General features: G+C 47.6%; 1 protein-coding gene across 3 annotated transcripts in view; it reads left to right on the forward strand.

Moving 5' to 3' along the window:
* The window catches only part of LOC146859108 (protein spinster homolog 3-like), a 363,281-nt gene that overhangs the window by 191,461 nt on the left and 145,599 nt on the right, over positions 1-26,221 (forward strand). For all 3 annotated transcript variants that reach the window (XM_085646939.1, XM_085646941.1, XM_085646940.1), the window contains exon 8: positions 2,806-2,995. In XM_085646939.1, the coding sequence (XP_085503065.1) occupies positions 2,806-2,995 (190 nt within the window). The remainder of the gene's footprint in view (positions 1-2,805; positions 2,996-26,221) is intronic.

The following is a 26,221-nucleotide window of genomic DNA, read 5'->3' on the forward strand; positions in this document are numbered from 1 at the left end:
CTGTCTTCTCTTTCTATTACTGGGCGCCTCTATTTCTACCTCTGTCCCAGTGAGGTCCTCCCCTCGCTCACACACCTCGAGCCTTCACTTCTATCCGGATCCTCGCACGCTCCCCAGGTGAGTCCTCATCGCTCTTCCCATATCATGTCTTGTGCACCCCCCCCCCACCCTGCTCATTATCCCTCCCCCCTCCCCGCAGGTTTTTCGCGTTATCACACGCTTCAACCACGGATGTGCCGGCTCCCTCGGAACTTCGACCGCAACTATCACGTTGTCCGTACCTGGGATCACGCCCCCAGGTGAGTCCATTTCGCTCTCCCCCTTCGTGTCCTGCACTAAACCCCCCCCCCACCCTGCTCATTACCCCTCCTTCCTCCTCGCAGGCCTTTTCGCGTTACCTCACGCTACAACCACTAACGGGCCGGCTCCCTCGGAACCTTGTCCGTGTCCAGGATCTCGCCATTACCCGTATCTGACGGGCACTAATACGATATTAGTGGCTCACCTGAACACACTGGTAAGCCCTCGCAGGACTCACAGCTTCATGCACGTCGCGCTCACGCACCTCCCTTCCTCCTTATTTACCCTACGGTTCCCCCGCAGGTTCACTTTCCCGCCTCCTCGGAGTTCTCTCCATTCAACGAGTCCCCGCTTTCAACGCCAGCGTCCGGTTCGGACGTACGAGATGGAATTGCGCCTCAGACACCACCCATTGTGGCCTTTCTCCCTTCCCCATTCTCGACACTGTAAGTTCTTCTTTTTTCCCCCTGTTATTTAATTGTTATCCACTACCTCTGGGACACTCCTCTCTCCTCGTGTAATTCAGTTTTACTATTCGCTCCCCTTCCTTTCCACTCTCCTTGCGCCTTTGTTTAATTCTTTTAACCTCCTCTCCTAATTCTGCATACTTTTATTCTTCTCCCCCTCCCTACTAGGCTTCCCCCCAGGCAATTAATTGTCATTCTCCTGTCCTGAAGAGATCCCACCACTCGCAAAGGGATCGAAACGTCGTCGACAACCATTTCTAAACTCCACTGTATTGCAAATTGAAATGTCGGAGTATGAAATGTCTTACTGAATTTTTTGTTAACACTTACCTTCGTGCACCAAAAAGTCACCTTTTAAGTCACTTGCCTGGGTACCGGAAATCGGCTGATTTCCTCTTACCCTGCCACCAACTCACTCACTGTTTTATATTTTTCTCCCTTACTATTTACTGTAATTTACTAGTAGTTTCTGCACTGTCTTCAAACATAAAACCCAATTTTTCATTGTACTAATTGTGGCATGTTATTTTACTCTACTTGAATGGGACCATTGTTCCTTTACAAAAATGTACTAATCTTCTAAACAAAACTGCAATAAAATTAAAGGTGTGCTCATTGAGGTAATACCAGATGAAAGAAATGGAGCTAACAACAGCTGTATAGCAGAGGTTTACCTTTATTTTGGAAAACCGTCAAGAATAGATGTATAGATGTCCAGTCTGGATGATCTGTTGATACCTCTAGGTTTTGAGGTACATTATACGCTGCTAAATGGAACGTCTAAGAGGTGTTAATAGTTTACAAGGTGGCATCATGTTATCAATAGATGGTCTTTCTAAGCTCAACGAGAGCAAAATTGTTCTTATAAATAGATAGAAAAACTGATAAGCCTCTCGTGTTCTGTTTAAGTGAAGCTAACAAGCCTTTCGTATTTTCTTTAGAACTATGAACAGCAAACTAATGCCGTATTATTGCTCGTTCCCAATAATACAGCATGTCCATGCTGTCGCAAAGAGGGCGCAATTAAAAATGTTGCATCGCTGTTTTTCCCCAGCAATGCAACATTTTTATAAATGAGGCCCCTATTGATTTTTTCAATGATTTTTTCCGTGCTGCACAGTATCCTGATGCAGTGCAGCATAGCCTAAGAATTTAAAAAAAGTCTTTGATGAGGCCAGCATCTTCATTCCTAGGCGCTTGCATCACTCATTCCTGCGCTTACAGATTGGCACTGCCACTCTTGTCACCTTCTACTTACCAAGCCAAGTTGGATCTTTGCTTAAAAAGCAAACATGTTGTTCAAGTGTTTTCTTTTCTTCAAAGGTGGGTGGGGGAGAAGTTATACGGGGGGAGGGGGAAGATGCAGGACAGGCAGCGGGGGCACGGGGCAACAAGGGGGTGCATGTGGGAATAGAAACACAGAAGGCGTTAGTGGCATGCGCAGCCTGGAGGGCACAGGTTGGAGTAAGCAAAAAACTGAGAGATGGAGCAAAGTGGAGCATTGGGAGAGCAAGGGGCGAAAGAAAGGAATGTGGATCTGGCAGGGAGAAGCACGCGGGCAAGAAAGGAGCATGGGCCATGGAGGTCGCAGGGGGGCAGAGAAGTGCATGAGGAATACAGCTTCTGAAACAACATTTTGTCTGTCTATTCCCTATATTGTTTCTTGGTTCCTCTCTTCTTTCCTTTATCACTTTAAAAAAAAAAATCTTTTTTGATTTTCCTTCTTTTCACCCTTTCCTTCCTTACTTATTTCCTTTCTGTTGAGCTTTCATTCTGTTTCATCCTTTGCTTTCCTTCATTTTTTCTTTTCTTTTTAATTCGTTTTCTTTTTATTTCCTTCTTTCTTTTTTACTTTGCCTTTCATTCTTTCTCCCTCCCGCTCCCTTTCCCTTCTAGTAGTGTCTTCCTTTTTATGCCTCCACCCTTTCTTTTTCTCCCTCTCCTTCTTTCTTCCTCCCTCCCTTTCTTCCCCTCTCATAACAATTCTCTGGTTTTAACTTGTCGCCTGCCCTCCGGGGCTTCTTACTCTCTTCTGCAGCCTAATATTCGGAGGAGTGACTGTTGGCACCGGGATCCTGGGGGTCATCACTGGAGCGGAGGTTGCCAGAAGGTACAAAAAGATAAACCCCAAGGCAGACCCTCTTATCTGTGCCCTGGGCATGCTGACCTCGTCCCCGTGCCTCTTTGCGGCTATCGTGGTGGCTCACAGCAGCATCCTGGCCTCCTATGTGAGTAGTGATATCGCTCGTCCGGGGTAAGGGGATGTGGGAGGAGGCGAGGCTTCATTTTAAACAAAATTCTGAACTTGCATTAAGTGGAAGCATGCGTGTTAAATTGCTGTCGCCGCGGTTCTACATGTTGGCTCATTTGCTTCACTGTACATTGTCTGTGCTTCATTGGGCCCACAGACCACAAGGCCCAATTTATTTTCAAACACTTTAGCATGACAATGAATGCAATGCATCCTGGTGATGCCACCTGGTGATGCTCCATGAGGCTCCACTTGCAGATGCCACATGGGACTGCTCCTTGGGGTGCACTATTGGTGGGTCACTTGATACAACATGAGACTGCGGCTTGTGAGGGGCCTCGCTGCGACCATGTGTTGATGCAGCATGGAGCTGTCACTTGATGCAGGATAGTGCTGTCACTTTTTGATTCAGTGTACAGGTATTACGTGATGCCACGCGGTGCTGTCACTTGCTGATGCAGCATGTAGCTATCACTTGTTGATGCCATGCTGTGCTGTCACTTACTGATGCAGATATGGGGCTATCACTTGTTGATGCTATGCGGTGCTGTCACTTGCTGATGAAGGACAGAGCTATCACTTGTTGATGCTATGCGGTGCTGTCACTTACTGATGCAGATATGGGGCTATCACTTGTTGATGCTATGCGGTGCTGTCACTTGCTGATGAAGGACAGAGCTATCACTTGTTGATGCTATGCGGTGCTGTCAGTTGCTGATGCACTACGGAGCTATCACTTGTTGATGCTATGCGGTGCTGTCACTTGCTGATGCAGCACGGAGCTATCACTTGTTGATGCTATACGGTGCTGTCACTTGCTGATGCAGCACAGAGCTATCACTTGTTGATGCTATGCGGTGCTGTCAGTTGCTGATGCAGCACGGAGCTATCACTTGTTGATGCTATGCGGTGCTGTCACATGCTAATGCAGTACAGAGCTATTACTTGTTGATTCTATGCGGTGCTGTCACTTGCTGATGCAGTACAGAGCTATCACTTGTTAATGCTATGCAGTGCTGTCACATGCTAATGCAGTACAGAGCTATCACTTGTTGATTCTATGCGGTGCTGTCACTTGCTGATGCAGTACAGAGCTATCACTTGTTGATGCTATGCGGTGCTGTCACTTGCTGGTGCAGTATGTAGCTATCACTTGTTGATGTTATGCGGTGCTGTCACTTACTGATGCAGATATGGGGCTATCACTTGCTGATGGCATACAGTGCTGTCAGTTGCTGATGCAGCAGAGAGCTATCACTTGTTGATGCTATGCGGTGCTGTCACATGCTAATGCAGTACAGAGCTATCACTTGTTGATGCTATGCGGTGCTGTCACTTGCTGATGCAGTACAGAGCTATCACTTGTTGATTCTATGCGGTGCTGTCACTTGCTGATGCAGTACAGAGCTATCACTTGTTGATGCTATGCGGTGCTGTCACTTGCTGATGCAGGACAGAGCTATCACTTGTTGATTCTGTGTGGTGCTGGCACTGGCTGATGCAGTACAGAGTTATCACTTGTTGATTCTATGCGGTGCTGTCACTTGTTGATGCAGCACGGAGCTATCACTTGTTGATTCTATGCGGTGCTGTCACTTGCTGATGACGTACAGAGCTATCACTTGTTGATTCTATGTGGCGCTGTCACTTGCTGATGCAGCACGGAGCTATCACTTGTTGATTCTATGCGGTGCTGTCACTGGCTGATGCAGTACAGAGCTATCACTTGTTGATTCTATGCGGTGCTGTCACTTGTTGATGCAGCACGGAGCTATCACTTGTTGATTCTATGCGGTGCTGTCACTTGCTGATGCAGCACAGAGCTATCACTTGTTGATTCTATGTGGCGCTGTCACTTGCAGAACTATCTTGGAACTATCACTTGTTGATGCTATGTGGTGCTGAAATATGATGCTTTCCCTTTACAGGCTCTTTAGGGCTGACAGGATCACCATGCAGCAGCATGAAAGGAAATGATGTTGGATTTGGATCGCAGTTCAAGTAAATCACTGGGCCAAATTTACAAGGGATTATCGCCTCTTGAAAGTCACTTTTTTGATGTTCTGGTGGCGATAACCACTTTGCCTTATTTATAAGGCAGTGTTAGCTACTTTTATGTGGCTCAACGCCACCTTGTAAATAATGCCCCTATTCAGGCAGCACTTAGTGTGAAAGGGGCGGGCAATAGATGTTGCACTGGGCTTTCCGCTGCAAGAGCCATTGCTTTTTGATGCTGCCCCCTATTTACAAAGCTGGCTTAAATATGGGTCAGCACTAAAAATAGGACCAGGGAAAACCTGGTCTTAAACTGATGCAACTAGGAGAAATTATTTTCTACTAATTTTTGCTTTTTTTATGAGTGCTTCATTCTGCAGCACACATAGAAAGAACAAATCACCATTAGTGATTGTTCATGTGCAGGAAGTTGTACCTTCCTGCGCATAAACAATCATTAGGAAATGAGGAGTTGCAGCTTCTATATGTGCTGCATTCTGCAGCAGACATAGAGGTTACAAATCACCATTAGTGATTGTTATTGTGCAGGAAAGGGACACCTTCCTGCACATGAACAATCATTCCCTGCAACGCAGGCACACTTGCACTATGGTGCAAGGTTGCCTGTGTTGGCGCTAGGTAGCTAAATTTAGCACCTGCGCTAGGGGAAACACAGCCATGCGCAGGATTATTGTAAATACCGCACATCCCTGCATTTTCAGAGTGTCGGAGCGCGGCGTTATCACGTGTGGTGTAACACCACGCTCCGCCATTCTGTTGTGAATATGCCACCACGTGTCTTAATCCTGAATGGAGGGATTTCAGAGATTTGTAATAAACGTTAACCAGCGAATTAAATCGCTGAACTAGAGCTCTGAAGTTTGATCTTCGAAGGGCACGGTTTCGTGGTAAACCGACACTGAAAGCTCTCTTCTGGTTACTCTCTTGATGCCTGACTCAAGTCCAAAGCCACTGCATGGCACCACTTGACTCCAAATAAACCCAGAACACCGCATTGAGCCGCTTGGGCTCCAGCTTCCGAGGCTTCTTTTCAGACTGTGGTTTTAGTAGTGCTCTGAAGTGACAACATTTTATAATATACAACAGGAGCATAAACCCATGAACCTCGTTGAGACTGGGGTAATAGTGTAAGAAACAACAATGATTCTCAACTGGTATCATTCAGCACAGACAGATAAATTGCATGTACAAGACATTACAGTTAGAATAAGGAAGACTCTAAAAAAATTAGGTAGAAAAAAGTCATAATGTATTAGATCAAAAAAGTTTACAAAGAGACATACAATAATGTAAATGAACAGGATAATGGAACAGTTGTATCAGCACTGTACGCAAAATCAATGACGCATAAGAACAACCCGAACTTGTACTTGGTGCTTAAAGTGTACGTGACACGGAGACGGCGACGCAAGTGACAAGGTGAAATCAGCAAGGGACGGCGCAAGGTGAAGTGAAAGTGAAATTTAGAATGATATATACAAAGGTTCTGAATTCAATTTCTTTACACTAGAATTACTTAGATATACATAATAAATAACCATAAGGCCATCAATTAAGCTGAGGAGTCGACGGCGTTTTGATCCGAGCAAATTGGGATCATCATCAGGACTGGGCTGTCATATTCAAGAAAACAGTGCTGTACAAGAAGGAAAGGTAAAAGATAAGAAATAAAGGAAAAGAATCAAGAATTAAGGTGGACTGGTCATTGAAAAACAAGGAAAAGGGAAGCTCTGGAGTTGGAGTAAAATAGATCAGGGTCAATCAATGCATGTTTAAATAAGAAAATTAGAGTGCATGTAAAAGGGACCAATGGAGGAAAAAGGTAAGGGGTGGGGAGGAAAGGGGTGTCGGGGGGGTTGTTTAGGAGGGGGGAGGAGGGAAAGAAGAATTAAAGAAAACGGAGGCAAGGTAGAGGATAGACCAGGTCATATGATTTCCACACAGTCTGTAATTAAAGACTGCCTTAAGCTAGATTTATGTCATCGTATTCCGTGGCTAAATTACATTACTTCTTGGTTTAATACTCTGTTTGGAATTAACATTCATTCAGAGTATATAATACCCCTTTCGAAGAAGGAAATTAAAGACACGTTCATACTGTATAAGATGGAAGAAAGAAGTCAGCTATTTCGGTCTCAAAAAACCTCTGTCTTTTATAGGCAGCTTAGCCTTAAGAGTGGGCTACAGTCGTATTTGGTGGATGTGACTATTAAATCGCACCGTTTTGTTTTAGTACGTTTAAGACTAGGCATTGTACACCATCTTGTTTCCTTCCCTGTTATAGGGGCAGGTTCTAATTCAAACTGCCCATGTGACAACGTTTCTAAACAAAGTTGCTGCCATTTCCTGCTATTTTGTAAATTTTATGTCTTTTTAAGGAAGTTTTATTTGAAACCTATCCTTTTAAAATACAATATTCGTTCTACAGCTGACGCAATGAACTTATTATGTTCCCTCCAAAGCCCAGACGTCTGCTTCTATGTTGCATCTTTTATTCTGAAGTGTAGAGCTGCCAGGAAATCCATAGTTTTATGAATTGTGCAACGTGTTCTACAATGGCTATCATGTACACGTGTATAAGTTATTATGACTATTTTGTGGTGCCATAGATAGACTCATGTCCACCCATGATAATTTACATATATTTGTAATAAACTAGTGCAAGGTTATTCTGATACACTTGAACTTGTGCATTGGTTTTATTATGGCATGGGGGTGCCTTTTATCATGTCATGGATTTCACACCTAGGCACATGTCACTTTATTCTTGGTATGGAATGTTTCTTAGATTAGTGAATTTTTGTTTCTTGAATAACAATTTTCCATACCTAAACTTTGTACTATGCACATATCACTTTATCTGTAAGTGGAGTTTATAATTTGTTCGATTCCTAGTCCACTGTGCAACATGTAACAATTTTTAAAAATGACATTTGTCGGATTTTTATTGATGTGTATTTATGTATGGTTCTTTTTCAGTCCGTGCAAGATACTGGTCCCGGCTCAGTGATTTATCATTAGTTGTAATTAAGTCAAATATATGTCTTAAATTTTTAATATGTATCATTATGTGTGTTCAGCTTATGTGGTTGTATTTATACTAACCGAATAAAAGCTTTTTTGACTTGACTTGATACCAGTTGAGAATCATTGTTGTTTCTTACACTGAAGTGACAAAAGGCAGCTAGCAAAGCTCTACAAAAATACTCAGACAAATAAATAAATATATTATATTTTTAAAAACATACCCAAGTCATCTACTGGTGGAAAATAGAATTTTGCACATAATTTTTTTTAATTTCCTACACTCTGCATCTGTGATTTCATTGTGCGAAAACAGAACAAGGGAAAATAAAGGTGAACTTAGTGCAGCTTGATAAATGCAATTGTAAACACTCATCACACACAACATGCTATGCAGTCGATAAATAGGTAGCTAAGGAATTGTTCTCCACCATTTCCCGTCAGGCATGTTATTCACTAGTCTATTAAGCAGAGCGTCAGAATTCTAGTAGTTGACATTTTGATCTAGTGATAATGGTCAAAGCATCCTTCCTCAGGACAAACATTATTAAGGAAGTGGTAGAAAATAAAGAATGCACAGTTACATGTTAGGTCCAGACCAGCGTGAAGCTTTATGTAGACAGCTCATGCCTGCCAAGTGGACCCCACACCATTCACTATCAGTCAAATACAGGAGTGCCATGCATCACTGCGGGAACCAGAACAGATGCAAAATAATTGTTTCTGTTTCTGAGCTCTATTCCTCTCCTACTTTGGGCCAACAGAGGTCTCAGGCCCCATCAACCGCTCTCCCAAAACCAGATATGTTCCAGATGTTCCAGAAGGTTAGGTGCAGCCCAAGTCAGAGAAATGTACATAAGGGCGGTGAAAAACCTTGTACGTATTTCGTTCCTTATAGGTGTGTGTCCCAGGAAGGCTCTTAGTTTTGGAGAACCAGGGCCATTGGAATTAGACTGAGATGAGTTTCAGGGTGTCTTCCATCACTGAACTCTGAGAAGTGGACTGTTGGTCAGTGTATGTGGAAGGAACCATTGAGAGAGGCCGAGTCAGGACCTGCACAAGCCGTCGAGCAATCCAAGCAAGTACCTAGGACTCCAGACGCAAGAAAGCGTCCTTGCAGCGCACATTTGTTTATTATTGAGCCCAGCACCTATGGACTCCTTGTTTGTAAACACTGTTTGGATGCTAATCCCCAATCCCTCAACTCTCCTCCCCACTGCTGCCATGCTACACATCTGGTTCATTATCTATTTCATTTATCAAGAAGAATACCCCAACAGTTGACAGCTGGAATCAACAGCAGCGAATATGCTGGCTCCAAACTCTAAGGCCCTTGTGATTCCTGCATTAGGTCTATAATGAGAAATGAACTTTGAAGGCATGGGTCAGGCAACAGCATGACTAGTGTCCTGAAGAGAGGCCCTCTACCTTCTGCCGAAGGAGCCGCCATCTTCCTACTGGATCAGTCCTGCATTGAACCAGATATAGGAACTCAATGCGCCTCATAAGCCAAGGAAAATGTTGACCTCATCCAACAATTAACGGTAGAGGAAGATTACTTCTGACCCTTTCTGAAAACTCAAAAATCCACAAAAACTCTGTCCGACAGTCTTTAGTACATTGATCAGAGATGAACATTCAAACTGCTCCAACTATATCTAAAGGATGGAGCTTCCACTCCTCTTTTCAACAGGGATTTGGAAAAAGAGGCAATAAATTAATTTTATGTTTTCAATGAAAATTACAAAACAACATTAACCGGTAAATTATAGGTCCGAACACAGGCCGCCCAGGTGATTCCTAGGAGGAAAGAACTGGATCTGACTTGCTGTAGCTTGGTCGCATGATGGCTACGGGATGTGTAGACAGTGGTTCTTATGGAATTAGTAAGAAAAACATTTGGCAGAGTGCAGAGACTGGGAATCAATCAGTAGCGTAACGAACGTTTAAGGGGCCCCCTGCAATGTACACAGAGGGGCCCCCACTCCGCATTTTATCCGGAGGCCTCAGATCGTAGTTCTGTTCTGAGGAGGCCCCCTGGAGCTGGGGGCCCCCCGCACCACGGGGGATGCGGAGGCCTGTGTTACGCCGCTGGAATCAATCTTCTCCAAGGTACGACTCCTAGGTACCAATAAGTTCCTATTTAGACCAAATAAGTTCAACAATTAATCAAAATCTTATCACGTGGTCGTAGGATTTGACAGGTGCTACAAAAACAGACATGGCTACACAGTTGCGAACAAAGTGACATACAGTGAACAATGACAAACCGGATTGGTTAACAGTCTAATTGCTGCCACAGGCACTATTAATATTAGGATATGCTCTAGTGCTCATTAATCATCCACAGTTGCACATTATCTACAAAGCACTTCAAGGCATCACATTTGTAAATGTTTCAACCTAAAAAGAAATCATTAGAAAGCGTCTTCATCAGGATAAGTTTTAGGAGCTCTCCATCTTTGTGGAAGTAATGACATAGAAACAAAATGGGTAAACATACATGAATCATTAATGGAAATTAAATCATGTAGGCTTATTTACAGAATACCTTAATTGGACCCAGGCTTACCAAAAGCATATACGACAAAACGGATTCAAATCTACAAGAAAAATTAAAAAAGAAAAAAATGGAACATAGGAAAAAATCGCTGGCCTTCAAAGAGGGGCCATCCCCATAAGGTGTTCCCATGTAACTACTTAACTCACGTCGCAGTGTAGAGCGGCAAGTGATACCCACCATTTACTTGACTGTGACAATATGGAAAAAATGGGAGGAATAGCAGTGTAACACTAGCTAATACAGCAGTTGGTGAGCATGAAAGGTCATGCAAAAGAAACACTGTCATGGCTTAACTACTTTAATGGCCGACTGGGTCCAAAAATCCCAACTACAGCTAATAATGTTAAAGAAAAAGCAGAAGTTAGATAGTGTCCAAAAAACAGTACATGAATAATCCAAGAATGGGCAAGAAATGCCCCAAGTAGCACAGCACAGCACACACTGCGCTTGCCAGCCACAAAGTCTTTCCATTATGCGTGACATGCTTACGCACACGTTCAGAATAAGTTGGAGCTGCACTAATGTGCACGTTGGGGCGAGTACACAGCCGCCAAAGAGCGGCACTTTGGGGTCTCAAAGTGAACTCTAAATTGAACATGCACACAATTATGCAAAACCGAATAAAAATATCAATTAATGTATTTACTGGCCACAGAAGAAAGACTGCCTTCTGAATAGAGAAAAAGAGTCACGCACCACCAACATATGTGTGTGTGTGTGTGTGTGTGTGTGTGTGTGTGTTTGGCTTTGGCTTTGAAGAAACCTGTCCAAATATGGCAACAGAAAACAAACATAGGGGCATATTATCAAGAAACAGCTTTAAAATTATTGCCGCTTTAGCAGCAGAAAACTGCTAAGTCATGTCAGGTCAGAAACGCTCCCATTTTGCATCTCATTAGAGATGCAAAGCTGGGCGTTAGGAATTCCTACGCTAACGCAAGTTTTCACGCGTTAGCGTGAGCTTGCTAATTAGGCGATAAAATTATCGCAGCTTTTCGGCCAAAAACGGCCACAAAAGCGGCGATAATTCTATCGCCTTGCCTTGCTGATTTGCCCCTCAGTTTTTCCCTTGACAGTGACACCAACTAAAGAAGCCGGGTAGCACGTCCTGTATAATCACGAGTCTATAGAACGGATCGTCAACCTGTCACTCATGCAAGTGCCTGAACTAAGCTTCCTCTCCCGCCTCCGTTAGTCGTGCCCCGCGCCTGGCACCACGGTGTAAAATTCTGAGGGTATTTTCAGCAGGAGACTGTGGTTGGATGGGCAGGGACCAGCGGCGTGGCCTCTCTCAGCCCTGCTGTAAATTGTGATACCCATTTACTTGACTGTGACAATATGGAAAAAATGGGAGGAATAGCAGTGTAACACTAGCTAATACAGCAGTTGGTGAGCATGAAAGGTCATGCAAAAGAAACACTGTCATGGCTTAACTACTTTAATGGCCGACTGGGTCCAAAAATCCCAACTACAGCTAATAATGTTAAAGAAAAAGCAGAAGTTAGATAGTGTCCAAAAAACAGTACATGAATAATCCAAGAATGGGCAAGAAATGCCCCAAGTAGCACAGCACAGCACACACTGCGCTTGCCAGCCACAAAGTCTTTCCATTATGCGTGACATGCTTACGCACACGTTCAGAATAAGTTGGAGCTGCACTAATGTGCACGTTGGGGCGAGTACACAGCCGCCAAAGAGCGGCACTTTGGGGTCTCAAAGTGAACTCTAAATTGAACATGCACACAATTATGCAAAACCGAATAAAAATATCAATTAATGTATTTACTGGCCACAGAAGAAAGACTGCCTTCTGAATAGAGAAAAAGAGTCACGCACCACCAACATATGTGTGTGTGTGTGTGTGTGTGTGTGTGTGTGTGTGTGTGTTTGGCTTTGGCTTTGAAGAAACCTGTCCAAATATGGCAACAGAAAACAAACATAGGGGCATATTATCAAGAAACAGCTTTAAAATTATTGCCGCTTTAGCAGCAGAAAACTGCTAAGTCATGTCAGGTCAGAAACGCTCCCATTTTGCATCTCATTAGAGATGCAAAGCTGGGCGTTAGGAATTCCTACGCTAACGCAAGTTTTCACGCGTTAGCGTGAGCTTGCTAATTAGGCGATAAAATTATCGCAGCTTTTCGGCCAAAAACGGCCACAAAAGCAGCGATAATTCTATCGCCTTGCCTTGCTGATTTGCCCCTCAGTTTTTCCCTTGACAGTGACACCAACTTAAGAAGCCGGGTAGCACGTCCTGTATAATCACGAGTCTATAGAACGGATCGTCAACCTGTCACTCATGCAAGTGCCTGAACTAAGCTTCCTCTCCCGCCTCCGTTAGTCGTGCCCCGCGCCTGGCACCACGGTGTAAAATTCTGAGGGTATTTTCAGCAGGAGACTGTGGTTGGATGGGCAGGGACCAGCGGCGTGGCCTCTCTCAGCCCTGCTGTAAATGGTGATACCCATTTACTTGACTGTGACAATATGGAAAAAATGGGAGGAATAGCAGTGTAACACTAGCTAATACAGCAGTTGGTGAGCATGAAAGGTCATGCAAAAGAAACACTGTCATGGCTTAACTACTTTAATGGCCGACTGGGTCCAAAAATCCCAACTACAGCTAATAATGTTAAAGAAAAAGCAGAAGTTAGATAGTGTCCAAAAAACAGTACATGAATAATCCAAGAATGGGCAAGAAATGCCCCAAGTAGCACAGCACAGCACACACTGCGCTTGCCAGCCACAAAGTCTTTCCATTATGCGTGACATGCTTACGCACACGTTCAGAATAAGTTGGAGCTGCACTAATGTGCACGTTGGGGCGAGTACACAGCCGCCAAAGAGCGGCACTTTGGGGTCTCAAAGTGAACTCTAAATTGAACATGCACACAATTATGCAAAACCGAATAAAAATATCAATTAATGTATTTACTGGCCACAGAAGAAAGACTGCCTTCTGAATAGAGAAAAAGAGTCACGCACCACCAACATATGTGTGTGTGTGTGTGTGTGTGTGTGTGTGTGTGTGTGTGTGTGTGTTTGGCTTTGGCTTTGAAGAAACCTGTCCAAATATGGCAACAGAAAACAAACATAGGGACATATTATCAAGAAACAGCTTTAAAATTATTGCCGCTTTAGCAGCAGAAAACTGCTGCTAAAGCTGCCATAATGGGCTTGATAATATGCCCTTGAGAATTCCCATAGAAGCCCAGGTTCTGGTGTTAACCTGGGCTTCTAGTGGAATTCTCTGCGGCATATCATCAAGCCATTATGGCCGCTTTAGCGGCAGTTTTCTGCCGCTAAAGTGACTATAATGTTAACGCCGTGCTTGATAATATGCCCCATAGTCTTAAATGCATACGGTAAAACATCTGCATAAATGGATGCTCTAACTGCTTAACGGGAGATTATTGCTGGAAATCCAGCGATAATCTCATGCAATGTGGCGTTAGCTTGTTGATAGGGCCCCACAAACTTAGCCATGATATCCACCTTCCATAGGATATCATGGCTAAGTCAGTCCTGAAGCAGGCGTAAGGAAAGTAGCGATAACAGGGGTTATCGCTACTTTTCTTGCCGCTATGCTTCATAGCGTGGGGCTTGATGATAAGAGAAATGTCGCTAAGTCATGTCAGGTCAGAAACGCTCCCATTTTGCATCTCATTAGAGATGCAAAGCTGGGCGTTAGGAATTCCTACGCTAACGCAAGTTTTCACGCGTTAGCGTGAGCTTGCTAATTAGGCGATAAAATTATCGCAGCTTTTCGGCCAAAAACGGCCACAAAAGCGGCGATAATTCTATCGCCTTGCCTTGCTGATTTGCCCCTCAGTTTTTCCCTTGACAGTGACACCAACTAAAGAAGCCGGGTAGCACGTCCTGTATAATCACGAGTCTATAGAACGGATCGTCAACCTGTCACTCATGCAAGTGCCTGAACTAAGCTTCCTCTCCCGCCTCCGTTAGTCGTGCCCCGCGCCTGGCACCACGGTGTAAAATTCTGAGGGTATTTTCAGCAGGAGACTGTGGTTGGATGGGCAGGGACCAGCGGCGTGGCCTCTCTCAGCCCTGCTGTCCACACTGTTAATTAAACACGAGGCTGCAGATAGGCAGAAACTGGCCTCCGACTCACTAAGGTAGAACAGCGAGCTTGGGTCTCATGAACAAGGAGCGTCAGCCAGCTCTCTGGGAGAACCGTGCCGCACGGTTTCTAGACACCGGAACAGAAGAGGCAGATTCATAGCTGTCAGATGTTGATATGCCGATTTGCAACCAGTCCTAGTTTTTCATTTAACGGCACCGAAAATACTAGAGGGCATATTTACAAGGGATATCGCCACCAGTATGTCACTTTTAGCGGCATTCTGGCGGCAATATCCCTTTCTCCTTATTTACAAAGCGGCGTTAAGCCACTTACCGTGGCTTAACGATGCCTTGTAAATAATGCTCCTATTCACGTAGCACTTAACATGCAACGGGCGTCCATGGGTGTTGCAGTGGGTGTTCCGCTGCAATGCCTGTTGCTTTTTGACGCTGCCCAAATTTACAAGGCTGGGTCAGCACGGAAAACTAAGACCAAGGAATACCTGGTCTTAGATTGGCAGTACAAGGAAAAATTATTAATTTCTCCTTGTTTCCTGCTTTTTCCATGTGTGCTGCATTCTGCAGCACACGTGGGAAGAGCAAATCACCTTTCAAGATTATTTATGTCCAGGAAGGTGTCACTTTCTGCACATAATCAATCGCCCCTTACCAGCCTTGCAACATAGCGCAAGAGGTCCTACGCTGGCTCTATGCAGCCTTTTTAGCACCAGTGCTCGGGGAAACACAGGGTGCGCCGTATTTTTATAAATACACACTCCCGCAAGTCAGACACACTCCCACTAGCCAGATACACTCCTGCAAGCCAGACACACTTCCGCAAGCTAGACACACTCTCACTAGCCAGAAACACTCCTGCAAGCCAGACACACTCTCACTAGCCAAACACACTCTCACTAGCCAGACACACTCTCACTAGCCAGGCTCACTCCCCTAGCTAGACCCACTCCCACAAGCCAGACACACTGTCACTAGTCAGGCACAGTCCTGCAAGCCAGACACCTTCCCGCAAGCCAGACACACTCTCACTAGCCAGAGACACTCCTGCAAGCCAGACACTCTCACTAGACAGACAAACTCCTGCAAGCCAGACACACTTCCACTAGCCAGGCACACTCCTCCAAGCCAGACCCTCTCTCACTAGCCAGACACACTCTCACTAGCCAGGCTCAATCCCACTAGCCAGACACACTCTCACTAGCCAGACACACTACCGCAAGCCAGACACACTCCCGTAAGCCACTCACACTCCGATTAGCTAGACACACTCCCGCAATCCAGACACACTCTCACTAGCCAGAGACACTCTCACTAGCCAAATGCACTCCCACTAGCTAGACACACTCCCGCTAGCCAGACACACTCCCACAAGCCAGACACACTCTCACTAGCCAGACACACTCTCACTGACCAGACATACTCCTGCAAGCCAGACACACTCCTGCAAGCAAGACACACTATCACTAGCCAGGCAAACTTCCGCAAGCCAGACACACTCCCACTAGCCAGGGACACTCCCACAAGCCAGACACACTCTCACTAACCAGGCACACTCCCACTAGCAAAACACACTCCCACAAACCAAGTGCACTCTCACTAGCCAGACACACTCCTGCAAACCAGACACACTCTCACTAGCCAGACACACTCCCACTAGCAAGACACACTCACGCTAGCCAGACACACTCTCACTAGCCTGGCACACTTTCACTAGCCAGATAGACACCTGCTAGCCAGACACACTCTCACTAGCCAGACACACTCCCACTAGCCAGACACACTCCCGCTAGCCAGACACACTCTCACTAGCCAAACACACTATCACTAGCCAGGCACATTCCCACTAGCCAGACACACTTCCACTAGCAAGGCACACTAAAACTAGCCAGACACACTCCCACTAGCCAGACACACTCTCACTAGTGAGGCACACTCCCACTACCAGGCATACTCTCACTAGCCAGCCACACTCTTACTAGCCAGGCACACTTCCACTAGCTAGGCACACTCCCGCTAGCCAGACACACTCCTGCTAGCCAGACACACTCTCACTAGCAAGGGACATTCCCACTAGCCAGACACACTAGCCAGGCACACTCCCACTAGCCAGACACATTCTCACTAGCCAAACACACTCCCACTAGCCAGACACACTCTCGCTAGTCAGACACACTCTCACTAGCCAGATACACTCCCACTAGCCAGTCACACTCCCAGTAGCCAGGCACACTCCCACTAGCCAGACACACTCTCACTAGCCAGACTGACACACTCCCACTAGCCAGGTGCACTCCCACTAGCCAGACACACTCCCACTAACCAGACACACACCCACAAGCCAGACACACTCTCACTAGCCAGACAGCCTCCCACTAGCTAGACACACTCCCGCAAGTCAGACACACTCCCACTAGCCAGATACACTCCTGCAAGCCAGACACACTTCCGCAAGCCAGACACACTCTCACTAGCCAGAAAGACTCCCATTAGCCAGGCACACTCCCACCAGCCAGGCACACTCCCACTAGCCAGACACACTTCCGCAAGCCAGACACACTCTCACTAGCCAGAAACACTCCTGCAAGCCAGACACACTCTCACTAGCCAAACACACTCTCACTAGCCAGACACACTCTCACTAGCCAGGCTCACTCCCACTAGCTAGACCCACTCCCACAAGCCAGACACACTCCCACTAGCCAGACACACGCTCACTAGCCAGGCAGACTCTCATTAGACAGGCACACTCTCACTACACAGGCACACTCCACCTAGCCAGGCCCACTCTCACTAGCCAGACACTCTCTCACTAGCCAGACACACTCCCACTAGCCAGACAGACGCTAACTAGCCAGACACATTCACTAGCCAGGCACATTCTCACTAGCCAGGCACACGCTCACTTGCCAGGCACACTCCCACTAGCCAGGCACACGCTCACTAGCCAGGCACACTCTCCCTAGCCAGACACACTCTCACTAGCCAGACACACTCTCACTAGCCAGACACACTTCTGCAAGCCAGACACACTCTCACTAGACAGACACACTCCCGCAAGCCAGACACACTATCACTAGCCAGACAAACTTCCACAAGCCAGACACACTCCCACTAGCCAGACACACTCCCACAAGCCAGACACACTCTCACTAGCCAGTCACACTCTCACTAACCAGGCACACTCCCACTAGCAAAACACACTCCCACAAGCCAAATGCACTCTCACTAGCCAGACACACTCCTGCAAGTCAGGCACTCTCGCACAAACCAGACATACTCTCACTAGGCAGACACACTACCACTAGCAAGACACACTCACGCTAGCCAGACACACTCTCACTAGCTAGGCACACTTTCACTAGCCAGACACACTCCTGCTAGCCAGACACACTCTCACTAGCCAGACACACTCTCATTAGCCAGACACACTCCCGCTAGCCAGACACACTCTCACTAGCCAGACACACTATCACTAGCCAGGCACATTCCCACTAGCCAGACACACTGCCACTAGCAAGGCACACTAAAACTAGCCAGACACACTCTCACTAGCCAGACACACTCTCACTAGTCAGGCACACTCCCACTACCAGGCATACTCTCACTAGCCAGCCACACTCTCACTAGCCAGACACATTCTCACTAGCAAGGCACATTCCCACTAGCCAGACACACTAGCCAGGCACACTCCAACTATCCAGACTCAATCCCACTAGCTGGACACACTCCCACTAGCCAGACACACTCTTAGTAGCCAGACACACCCCCACTAGCCAGACACACACTCACTAGCCAGGCACACTCCCATTAGCCAGGCACACTCCCACTAGTCAGACACACTCCCACTAGCCAGGCACACTTTCACTAGTCAGGCACACTCTCACTAGCCAAACACACTGCCACTAGCCAGGCACACCCCAACTAGCCAAACACACTCCCACTAGCCAGGCACACTCCTACTAGTCAGACACACTCTCACTAGCCAAACACACTCCCACTAGCCAGGCACACTCCCACTAGTCAGACACACTCTCACTAGCCAAACACACTCCCACTATCCAGACACATGCTCACTAGCCAGACACTCTCTCACTAGCCAGGCACACTCTCACTAGCCAGACACACTCTCATTAGCCAGGCACACTCTCACTAGCCAGACACACTCTCATTAGCCAGGCACACTCCCACTAGCCAGACACACACTCACTTCCCAAGCACACTCCCACTAGTCAGGCACACGCTCACTAGCCAGGCACACTTTCACTAGCCAGGAACACTCTCACTAGCCAGGCACACTTCCATTAGCCAGACACACTCTCACTAGACAGACACACTCCCGCAATCCAGACACACTATCACTAGCCAGACAAACTCCTGCTAGCCAGACACACTCTCACTAGCCAGACACACTCTCACTAGCCAGACACACTATCACTAGCCAGGCACATTCCCACTAGCCAGACACACTGCCACTAGCAAGGCACACTAAAACTAGCCAGACACACTCTCACTAGCCAGACACACTCTCACTAGTCAGGCACACTCCCACTACCAGGCATACTCTCACTAGCCAGCCACACTCTCACTAGCCAGACACACTTCCACTAGCTAGGCACACTCCCGCTAGCCAGACACACTCTCACTAGCAAGGCACATTCCCACTAGCCAGACACACTAGCCAGGCACACTCCAACTAGCCAGACTCAATCCCACTAGCTGGACACACTCCCACTAGCCAGACACACTCTCACTAGCCAGACACACCCCCACTAGCCAGACACACACTCACTAGCCAGGCACACTCCCATTAGCCAGGCACACGCTCACTAGCCAGACACACTCTCACTAGCCAGGCACACTCCCACTAGTCAGACACACTCCCACTAGCCAGGCACACTCCCACTAGCCAGGCATACTGCCACTAGCCAGACACACTCCTACTAGCCAGGCACACTCTCACTAGTCAGGCACACTCTCACTAGCCAAACACACTGCCACTAGCCAGGCACACTCCAACTAGCCAAACACACTCCCACTAGCCAGGCACACTCCCACTAGTCAGACACACTCTCACTAGCCAAACACACTCTCACTAGCCAGACACACGCTCACTAGCCAGACACTCTCTCACTAGCCAGGCACACTCTCACTAGCCAGACACACTCTCATTAGCCAGGCACACTCCCACTAGCCAGACACACACTCACTTCCCAGGCACACTCCCACTAGTCAGGCACACGCTCACTAGCCAGGCACACTTTCAATAGCCAGGCACACTCTCACTAGCCAGGCACACATCCACTAGCCAGACACACTCTCACTAGACAGCCACACTCCCACTAGCCAGGCACATTCCCACTAGCCAGACACACTGCCACTAGCCAGACACACTCTGACTAGCCAGACACACTCCGACTAGTCAGACACACTCCCACTAGTCAGGCACACTACCATTAGCCAGGCACACGCTCACTAGCCAGACACACTCTCACTAGCCAGGCACACTCCCACTAGTCAGACACACTCCCACTAGCCAGGCACACTCCCACTAGCCAGACATACTGCCACTAGCCAGACACACTCCTACTAGCCAGGCACACTCTCACTAGTCAGGCACTCTCTCACTAGCCAAACACACTGCCACGAGCCAGGCACACTCCAACTAGCCAAACACACTCCCACTAGCCAGACACTCGCTCACTAGCCAGACACTCTCTCACTAGCCAGGCACACTCTCACTAGCCAGACACACTCTCATTAGCCAAGCACACTCCCACTAGCCAGACACACTCTCACTTGCCAGGCACACTCTAACTAGTTAGGCACACGCTCACTAGCCAGGCAGACTTTCACTAGCCAGGCACACTCTCACTAGCCAGGCACACTTCCACTAGCCAGAAACACTCCCACTAGCCAGACACACTCCCACTAGCCAGGCACATTCCCACTAGCCAGACACACTCCCACTAGCCAGGCACACTCTCACTAGCCAGGCCCATTCCCACTAACAAGACACACTGCTACTAGCCAGACACACTTGGGCTAGCCAGACACACTCCGACTAGCCAGACACACTCCCACTAGCCAGGGACACTCCCACTAGCCAGGGACACTCCCACTAGCCAGGCACAATCACCACTATCCAGATACTCTCTTACTAGCCAGACACACTCCCACTAGCCAGGCACACTCTCACTAGTCAGATACACTCTCACTAGCCAGGCACATTCCCACTGTCCAGACACACACTCACTAGCCAGGCACACTCCCACTAGCCAGACACACACTCACTAGCCAGGCACACTCTCACTAGACAGGCACACTCTCACTAGACAGGCACACTCCACCTAGCTAGGCCCACTCCCACTAGCCAGACACACTCTCACTAGCCAGACACAGTCCCACTAGTCAGACACACGCTCACTAGCCAGACACACTCACTAGCCAGGCACAATCCCACTAGCCAGGCACATGCTCACTAGCCAGGCACACTCTACTAGCCAGGCACACTCTCACTAGTCAGACCCACTCCCACAAGCCAGACACACTGCCACTAGGCAGGCACACTCCCACTAGCCAAACACACTCTCACTAGCCAGACACACTCCCATTAGCCAGACACACTCCCACTAGCCAGGCACATTCCCAGTAGCCAGACACACTGCCACTAGCCAGACACACTCCGACTAGCCAGACACACTCCCACTAGCCAGACACACTCCCACTAGCCAGACCCCCCCCCACTAGCCAGGCACATTCCCAGTAGTCAGACACACTGCCACTAGCCAAACACACTCCGACTAGCCAGACACACTGCCACTAGCCAGACACACTCCGACTAGCCAGGCACACTCCCACTAGCCAGGCACACTCCCACTAGCCAAACACTCTCTCACTAGCCAGACACACTCCTACAAGCCAGACACACTCTCACTAGCAAGACACACTCTCACTAGCCAGGCACACTCCCACTAGCCAGACACCCTCCCACTAGCCAGACACACTCCCACTAGCCAGACACACGCTCACTAGTAAGACACACTCTCACTAGTAAGACACACTCTCACTAGCCAGACACACTCCCACTAGCCAGGCACAATCCCATTACCCAGACACACTGCCACTAGCCAGACACACTCTGACTAACCAGACACACTGCAACTAGCCAGACACACTCCCACTAGCCAGAGACTCTCCCACTATCCAGACACACTGCCCTTAGCCAGACACACTCCTCTGCCTCTTCCAGATGGTTGTCCTTCAGTCCGCTGCGCTCCATTCTCTGAATCTTTCAAGCCACCAGTCTGCAGGGCCTCCCTCTGTCCCACCATTCACCACAGACCCGAAGTCACACCTGATGACCTCTCCCTTCCAGGCACCCCGATCGCCACAGCTCATCTCTGCTCGCCCCCGGGCCTCACCTGGAGAGTATGACCTGTAAGTTTATGTAAATATGGGTATGCTACTGTGTGTACCGCTTATCTCGGCCCTCACCTGTCGGTGCGTGCACCCCCCCCCCCCCCCAAAGTGACAATGTTTCTGAATACCATGTGGTGCTGTGAGAAACACTACAACCCGCAGTGCTAAACCTCAATCAGAGTGTTGAACTCTACTCTTCGTGGCGCTTAGAATAGTCCAACCATAGCTGGGAGTAGCCATCAGTCTCAGTTTTTCTTCGCTCACTACTCTCTGTAGTCCCGCATTTGTAATGGGTAGCGCAAAATTACAACTATCAGAATACAAAGCAAAACAACAGGACAGGATGGGTTGTCGCTCTCACACACGCACCCTCTCACACACCTGCGCGGACACACGCACAACCCGGGAAACTACTTCTAGCATCTGTTGTGACGGTTGGGCCCTGTTCTACCACACGCACAAAGCGTGAGAACTCGCCCTCAGCTGCCGAGGTATCTTTCCGGGGGGGGGGGGGGGGGGTGGTGTCCTCTTCCAGCTCCCACGAGGTGCAGCTGTCCTGCCAGGGAACAGCGGTGTCCGGGAGCCTCGAGACCCGCTCGACCGGGCAATCTCTTCTCTAGCGCACCGTACAAAGTATCTTTTTATCGTGCCCTTGAGAAATATGAGGATCGGTAAAAATGAGGTGGTGACATTAAAGACAGGAACAGAAAAGTTAGCAGCACACAGTCCGGCTCAGTATTCATAGCAGGAACTCCCAGATTCACGCAGCCCTCGTGGCCACAGAGATATGTCAGAGCAAGGAATAGGGTGACCAACTGGCATTGGTGCAAATTCAGGACGGTGGGTGTAAAAATTCAGGACAAAGGGTCAAAATTCAGGACACAAATTCAGGACAGGAAGTCAAAATTCAGGAAAAACTTCAGGACAATAGGTACGTTTTACAGACACATCAGAGAAGGTCGCGCAATAGTATATAAGTAAGCCCAGCCATATCCAAACCTATTCAACCATTTGCAAACCTATCCATCATGTATCCTTCCATCTATCATTTCACTCATCCATCCCTTCATCAATTCTTTCACTGATCAATCCATTATCCATCCACCCTTTCACTCTATCCAGCTGTACACTCATCCATCCACTCACTCATCCATCCAGCCATTTACCCTTTCACCCATCCAGCCATCCTTTCACTTACTCATCCATCCACCCAGTCACTCATCCTTCCACCCATCCACCTTTTCAGTCATCCATCCATCCTCCCTTTCTCTCTCCATCGACCCTTTCACTTAGCCATCCTCCCTTCCATTCATCCACCCACCATCCATCTACTCATCCACTCATGAATCCATCCATTGACTTTATCACTCATCCATCCTTTCTCTCATCCATCTATCCTTTCACTCCTTCACTCATCTATTCATCCTTTTGTCCATCTACCATCCCTTTCACTCACTCATCCATCCTTACATCCACCCTTTCACTCATCCGTCCATTCATTCACCCTTGCACTTATCAATTCATCAATCCATCCATCATTTCACTCATCCATCCACCCACTCACTCACTCATCATCCAACCTTTTCACTCATCCATCCTTTCACTCATCCATCCTTTCACTCATCCATCCACCCTTTTACCCATCCAGCTACCCTTCCACCCATACATTCAGCTATTTACATTTTCTCTCATCCATTCCTCCACTCACTCATCAAACCATCCATCCATCCTCTCTCATTACCCATCTATTCAATCTTTCATTCATCCATTCAACCTTTCACTAATTCATCCAGCCATCCCTTCACTTACTCACTCACCCAACTTTTCATATTAACTTTGAGCTCAGCCTTTTTGAGAAGAGGCCCATCAAGAACTTCACCCTCGCTGCAGGAGCCATCCCAGGACTGGGGCAGAAGCCACCCAGGGCAGAGAAGGGATCCACCACAGGGAGGGACAGGAGCCATCAGAGTCGGGGTGGGAGGGGGGAAAGGAGCCACCACACGGGGGACAGGAGCCATCACTGGGGGGGCAGGAGCCATCACAGGAGGGGGACAGGATCCACCAGGGTGGGCACAGGGGTGGGCATGCAGTATTCTAGTATCATCTTGGTCTCTTCCAGGGTGGGGTAGGGCTCCTCACCCCTTCCTGAACAGGACAACGAGAAGACAGGCTCTCTTTCCAAAATGTTAGTTTTGCCAGCCCCCTCTGTGATGTACGGTACTTAAAGGAGAAACTCCAAAAGAACTGATTTAACTGATTGTGCTCCATACTTTGTTAATCAGTGTGGGTGCGATTGTGCCATTTCTTTTAAAAAAAAATTACATTATAGACTGCATGTTTGAAGAACAGAGGTTTGCTTACAATTTAGTGACAGTAATTAAGCTCTGTGAAGAGAACCACGTGCTGCCTCGGTGTAATCAGGGCCCGGTTTTAGGATGTTTGGGGCCCTGGTCAGAAAGGGAATGTGTGAGGCCCCTCTAAATAGCAGACATGACGTATTCAGGGCTGTTTGCATCCGAATAGATGCCCCTGCTCCTGAAGCTGCAGCCCCTCCCTCTCAGTCACCTTCAACACCTCTTAACAGCTCATCAAAGTGTGAGGGTTGCCATCCCGCTGTGTCTCTCCAATGCTGCTGGGTATCTGAGCTTTGGTACTGCATCGGAGTCAAGAAGGGAGGTGGGTGGAAGCTGTGACGGCTTTAGGGTGGTGCGACCGGTGCCCGGTTAAAATTACAGACAAATGGCGTCCGTTAATGAATCCTTCACGGACAACGGACAGACGGCCGAAATTACGGACTGTCCATGAAATTTACGGACGGTTGGTCACCCTAGCAAGGACACGAGTCAGGGGTACGTGCGGGTGCACGGCGTCCACCCACTTTTTTCACAGGGTAAACGCCGTCCACCCTGCCAAGAATTTGGGCCCCACTGAATAAAGTGTTGAACTCGTCCCGGTGTAATTTGCAAACACGGGACACGTTCAGCAGCGCCTGCACGTTGCAACAAGGTGCAGGCGGGGAGGAGGTGGGGCTTTCTTATGTAAAACTCCTGCTGGGCCATTAACAAAGGCCGAATTTGAGGGGTCATCAGGCCTCCTTTAGTTTGAGTCTCTTGGCTGGGAGCAGTCAGGAGCCTCACACCTGATGCAAATGAAGCGGAGGGGAAACAAAGGCTCACACCTTGTTAGCACTTCACACATACTTAAGAGAGGCATCTTTTCACTTCCTTTAGTCCCTGTTTAGGAGATATGCATGCACTGTAAGAATATCAGATGTGTTGGTCTTTCCCAGTATTTACAACAAAACAAATTGCATTTATTTGGCGCTTACTTCCCCTGAGGAGGCGTTGAAATAATTTAGGTACTACTATTCCTTCCAATGTAGGGTGTCAGAGCACTTTACATCAACACGTGCATATTACATGTACAATAAATTATATGTTTGTAAATGAATGTGCAGGCTGTGTTACATAAAACTGGGGGATTTGCATGATGTAGAAGTCACATATCATCTTCCATAGCTCACTGTGCTATTATCCTCGCAATGCGCTCAAACGTGCTCATGATAGACATGCTAAACATATGTGTGAGGGCTTTAGATCTGATGTCACTTCTTGTGATGCCACTTCCTGTAAAGTCGTGGCTTGTGATGCCACTTTCTATGATGTCAATTCCTGTGATGCAATGTGTGATGTCATGTGCTGTGATGTCGTGCGCCGTGATGTTGCACACCAATGTTGCACGCCGTGATGTCACTTGCATACTGCCTAACTAGGTTAGTCCCCCCCTCACTTCTTTTTTTAGGACTTGTGCCCTGGTCAGAGCCACCCACATCCACGCAGCTCTAGTCAGTGCTTAATTTGAGCTGGTGGGAGCCACCAGCACTCATTTTTGGGGAGCGGCACGTATTTTTCTGCATCAGACATTTTAGGAGACGGAAAAAAATACAAACCTGAATGACGGAAAATCCGTCACAAAGGAAGAAAGTGAGGAACCGCATGAGTGAAGGGTAGCCTGATAATGTATTAAAGAGGCATGAGGTGGATTGAAGACTGCGAAGCCTCAGTATTCGGTGCGCTGAGATTA

This window comes from Triturus cristatus, chromosome 3_2, assembly GCF_964204655.1.
Source record: "Triturus cristatus chromosome 3_2, aTriCri1.1, whole genome shotgun sequence".
NCBI lineage: Eukaryota > Metazoa > Chordata > Amphibia > Caudata > Salamandridae > Triturus > Triturus cristatus.